General features: G+C 40.2%; 1 protein-coding gene across 1 annotated transcript; it reads left to right on the top strand.

Annotated features, from left to right (window-relative positions):
* The first annotated feature begins 289 nt into the window (after positions 1-289).
* LOC149441224 (uncharacterized) lies at positions 290-3,516 on the top strand. Its single transcript, XM_089657571.1, has one exon. The coding sequence runs from the start codon at positions 333-335 to the stop codon at positions 2,649-2,651; it is 2,319 nt and encodes a 772-aa protein (XP_089513697.1). The 5' UTR covers positions 290-332; the 3' UTR covers positions 2,652-3,516.
* Positions 3,517-5,500: the final 1,984 nt, after the last annotated feature.

The raw sequence follows: 5,500 nt of genomic DNA, 5'->3' as shown, positions 1-5,500 counted from the left end.
AAGAACATAAGGAAAATCAAAGCAGTAGAAAGAAAAGACTTATTACAGGATTGATTATTTTCTTAGTGACAATGACAATATTAGTAATCTACAACATAAACCTTTCCAGCAATGCAGAAGTTAACAAGACTGAAGCCCTACATAAGAAAAACACTACACTTATTAGGAACAAAAGATTTTTTCCTAAAGACAGTAACATTAATACAGCTGAAGACTTGCTAGGATATATGTGCATAGGTTATGGGAGAACTTGTTGTTCGGAATTGTATTTCGTTCGTAATAATGATATTGAAGTTAGAGCTAAAATAGAGTCTAAATCAAAATTTGTTAAAATGCAAGGATTTTATAGGATCAATAACGAAACTAGTAACTTTGAATGTAATTTATCCGATATGGGATACTGGTTAATAGTTTTAAAGGGAAATGAACCTACTATTTGGTCAGGAGATATTTCCATAGACATGTTAAATACTGGAAATATAGGAAGTTCTAAAACAGATATTTGGTATCAATTACAAAGTTATTCACACTTTCTTGATCCTGAACATTTGAATATTAATGGTAATGAAAAAGAGGACATAGTGAAAATATGGGATTTCCAAATGACAAGAGCTTTGGTTCAAACTAAAGTCAAAGTAATTGTTACTGTGGTAGATTTGATTGTCCCAGAGATAAAAATATCTCCTCAATCATTAAGACTTGTAGAAGGAAAGGATAATCTGAATTTGATGTGTAATATACAAATACACCTACCTCAAAATTCATTATTAACTTGGAAAAGGAATGGTGAATTTTTGGGAAGTTTTCTTCATGATAAAACTGATGTTATCCATAAAAGTATTTTTGGTAATTTGAACTGGGATAATGATAACTTTGTGTATCATCAAAACACTATATCAATTAATGATACAGGTATATATGAATGCTGCATATCAATAGAAAATTATCCAAAGAAATGTGTAAATACAAATGTAATTGTACTATCCCCTAAAAGAACACAGTGCACGGATAAGAAATTTATTCCAGCCAGTCCCTTCCAAATTAACCATTTCCAGACCAGACTTCTGTTGAGAGAAGGAAAGTTTGTTATTATAGTGTGGAACTTTAACATTTCAGAATGGAAAATCTCAACAAGGTTTCCACAATGTAAAGAACATCTGGTTAACATGGAATTAGGTATTGAAAGATGGTTTGGTACTGATATTAGGAATCCTCACAGGAATAAACGTGGTATAGTTGAAGGTATTTTAGGAGGAATAGGTACTATTGGTAGTATTACAAATAGCATGGACATTAGTACACTAAAGTCTGATCTCGAGACAGCCGGTTTAGTGGGAAGCAATAGTATTAAAGTACAAAGAAACTTGAATCAAATATTGGAAAATATGGTGATTAAAACAGCCAATATTATGGGTCCATCTATATTACACTTAGAGAATATTACTCTTAATTTAATGTCAAGTGAACAGCATTCCCATATAGCCAGAGCATGTTTAGAAATTCAGATGGAATATTCCACAAATTTTAAAATAATAGCTCAAGCTTTTCAAAGTGGAATAACTCCTATAGGTATTGTACAAAATTTACCAAGAGAGTATGTATATGCCATAAACCATACTGATCTGTGGGTAAATAAGTGGATTGGATGTTATCAGAACATATGTTATAGTTCTTCAATGATTCCTGTAGCAGGAAAAGAACAAATGTTGGTTCCAATCACTGTCTTGGGATTACCAGTTAGCAACACACAGTTACTATATTATCATCTGCAATATACAGATTTTGCATTTACTGATAATAATTTTGAGTTAGAACAATTAGATCTGTCTTCATGTTTACAATTTCAGTCTAAAGTGATTTGTCTACCTAATCAAGACAAAGGTATATTTCATTCTTGTTACCATAACCATACTCTATGTTCAGCAAGGATAGAAAAGGTTAAAACCACTTCTGAGTTAATCTCAATTGTAGATAAAAAGAAAGTTTGTTTTCAAGTTATGTCTGACTCAGAAAGGGTTCAATCCTTCTTCTCTTCTTGTACACATACAGAAAACTTAAGTCGAGGTTTGTTCTGTATAGAAGGAGATATTTCAGCAATAAGTGTTAATGGGATGAGAATGAATTTAACAAACATGCTTATGAAAAATATAAGTGCTCTTCCCATACAGTACAATATATCTCAAGTGGATGAATTCCCATGGAGAGATTGGGCAAATGTTATTCAACAAGATGAAGGTTTACTGATAGCATTATCAGATGAACTTCAAAAAGCAGAAATATTATTTAAACATGAACAAGGGAGTTTAAAAGATATAGAACATGAATGGTCTGAATTTTCAGGTCATTCTTGGTGGTCAAAATTTAAACGTACTGTATCAATGTTGGGAAAAACTTCAATTGCATCTGCAGCAGGAAATATTTTATTACATCCTGTAATAATTATTTTTATTATTATCATATTATGTATTATATTTCAATTATGTTTGATGTGTAAAATGAACAGTTTCTATAAGCGAATTAGAAGTGAAATTATGAAAGGAGATAATCTATTACAAGATATACTTCAGAGGAAACTACTTTCTGGTTATGCTGACTCAGTTACAAATAATGATACATTTGAGATTACTAAATCAAAACCTGAGTGTTTGTGATATAAATGATGTGTGCTTGTTATAAATTAATATGAATTTCATATTTCAGAGGGGAATGTAATATTAATTTTTTAATATCCAAACTTTAATTCGGTCTTTAGTAGTTTTTGAAATATATGCTGGCAGAATATATATATATATTCCCTATTAATTGGATGTGAATGTGAGGTTTTGTATTTCAGTGGTCAGATGTGAATTATTTGTGTTTGAGCTAAGGGTAATCAGTAGAGGTTTAAAGTCATGTTTTCTTTTAAAATACTCATGTAATGTATACCATACTGTGAATTCGTTTAATGAGTCTGAGAGTTTAAATTGTAGTCATAAATCATGGATTTTGACAGTTGTATGTAATATAAGAACTTCAGAAACCTTTCTCATAGTCTGTATGTCAATCATGATAATGACTTGGTGGTTTGAATGGGAACATCTGTTTCTATTCAAACTAGGAGTGATTATGGGAGTAGTTTAGAAGCCCGCGAATTTGAAACAAAGCTTAATGGGAGGATCTAATTTCTCATGCATTTTAAGTATGCAGCTTTTCAAACAACGAGGCAGAAGTTTCTCAGATAGACTACACTTCACTTCATTCACTCACACACAGAGACATTCTTTTCACACACTCTTACTCAAAGCACATGCTTGGACAAAGAACAAAAGAAATTGAATCTCACATGGTCATTTCTTAAACTAGGCCAAGAAAACTTCTATCTAAGCTATGCAAAGGAACTACATTATTTCCTAATATCCAAGGCAATTTATTCTTTATTTTTATTTCATTTTAAGCTACATATGTCTGAATTTACTGTTTTTTATTGACTTTGTATTTTTGGTGTGTGATCAAATAAAGTCACACTGCTCATACTGACCTGGTTTTCATAAGGATTTCTTCCCACAACCATCTACAAGAACCTAGAAATATTAATAGAGTTTTTTCATAACTCTGGAAATCTAACAGTAAGCAATGGGAGGCCGTACAGGGACCCAGGTCACACTGTGGGACCAGCAGCAGCGTGACCAGGAGGTACGGGGGCCCATGGCCGATATGGGGCCTGGCGGAACCTATGGAAGTCCTCTAATCTGCCAGCAACCTATGTCAAAATGGACAAACGCAGTAGTGTGAGGAGACCTCAAAGTGGCACATGGCAGAGTGTAAGCAATGGGAGGCCGTACAGGGACCCAGGTCACACTGTGGGCCCAGCAGCAGCGTGACCAGGCGGTACGGGGGCCCATGGCCGATATGGGGCCTGGCGGAACCTATGGAAGTCCTCTAATCTGCCAGCAACCTATGTCAAAATGGAAAAGCACAGTAGTGTAAGGAGACCTCAAAGTGGCACATGGCAGAGTGTAAGCAATGGGAGGCCGTACAGGGACCCAGGTCACACTGTGGGCTCAGCAGCAGCGTGACCAGGAGGTACGGGGGCCCATGGCCGATATGGGGCCTGGCGGAACCTATGGAAGTCCTGGAATCTGCCAGCAACCTATGTCAAAATGGAAAAGCACAGTAGTGTGAGGAGACCTCAAAGTGGCACATGGCAGAGTGTAAGCAATGGGAGGCCGTACAGGGACCCAGGTCACACTGTGGGACCAGCAGCAGCGTGACCAGGAGGTACGGGGGCCCATGGCCGATATGGGGCCTGGCGGAACCTATGGAAGTCCTCTAATCTGCCAGCAACCTATGTCAAAATGGAAAAGCACAGGAGTGTAAGGAGACCTCAAAGTGGCACATGGCAGAGTGTAAGCAATGGGAGGCCGTACAGGGACCCAGGTCACACTGTGGGCTCAGCAGCAGCGTGACCAGGAGGTACGGGGGCCCATGGCCGATATGGGGCCTGGCGGAACCTATGGAAGTCCTGGAATCTGCCAGCAACCTATGTCAAAATGGAAAAGCACAGTAGTGTGAGGAGACCTCAAAGTGGCACATGGCAGAGTGTAAGCAATGGGAGGCCGTATAGGGACCCAGGTCACACTGTGGGACCAGCAGCAGCGTGACCAGGAGGTACGGGGGCCCATGGCCGATATGGGGCCTGGCGGAACCTATGGAAGTCCTGTAATCTGCCAGCAACCTATGTCAAAATGGACAAGCACAGTAGTGTGAGGAGACCTCAAAGTGGCACATGGCAGAGTGTAAGCAATGGGAGGCCGTACAGGGACCCAGGTCACACTGTGGGCTCAGCAGCAGCGTGACCAGGAGGTACGGGGGCCCATGGCCGATATAGGGCCTGGCGGAACCTATGGAAGTCCTGGAATCTGCCAGCAACCTATGTCAAAATGGAAAAGCACAGTAGTGTGAGGAGACCTCAAAGTGGCACATGGCAGAGTGTAAGCAATGGGAGGCCGTACAGGGACCCAGGTCACACTGTGGGCTCAGCAGCAGCGTGACCAGGAGGTATGGGGGCCCATGGCCGATATGGGGCCTGGCGGAACCTATGGAAGGCCTGGAATCTGCCAGCAACCTATGTCAAAATGGAAAAGCACAGTAGTGTAAGGAGACCTCAAAGTGGCACATGGCAGAGTGTAAGCAATGGGAGGCCGTACAGGGACCCAGGTCACACTGTGGGACCAGCAGCAGCGTGACCAGGAGGTACGGGGGCCCATGGCCGATATGGGGCCTGGCGGAACCTATGGAAGTCCTCTAATCTGCCAGCAACCTATGTCAAAATGGACAAACGCAGTAGTGTGAGGAGACCTCAAAGTGGCACATGGCAGAGTGTAAGCAATGGGAGGCCGTACAGGGACCCAGGTCACACTGTGGGCCCAGCAGCAGCGTGACCAGGCGGTACGGGGGCCCATGGCCGATATGGGGCCTGGCGGAACCTATGGAAGTCCTGTAATCTGCCAGCAACCTATGT

Source organism: Staurois parvus, unplaced genomic scaffold (assembly GCF_062004578.1).
Source record: "Staurois parvus isolate SC_StPar_1 unplaced genomic scaffold, SC_StPar_1.0 ptg001011l, whole genome shotgun sequence".
Taxonomy (NCBI): Eukaryota; Metazoa; Chordata; class Amphibia; order Anura; family Ranidae; genus Staurois; species Staurois parvus.
The sequence above is the reverse complement of the archived record's forward strand: the minus strand, read 5'-3'. Positions and strand labels throughout refer to the sequence as shown.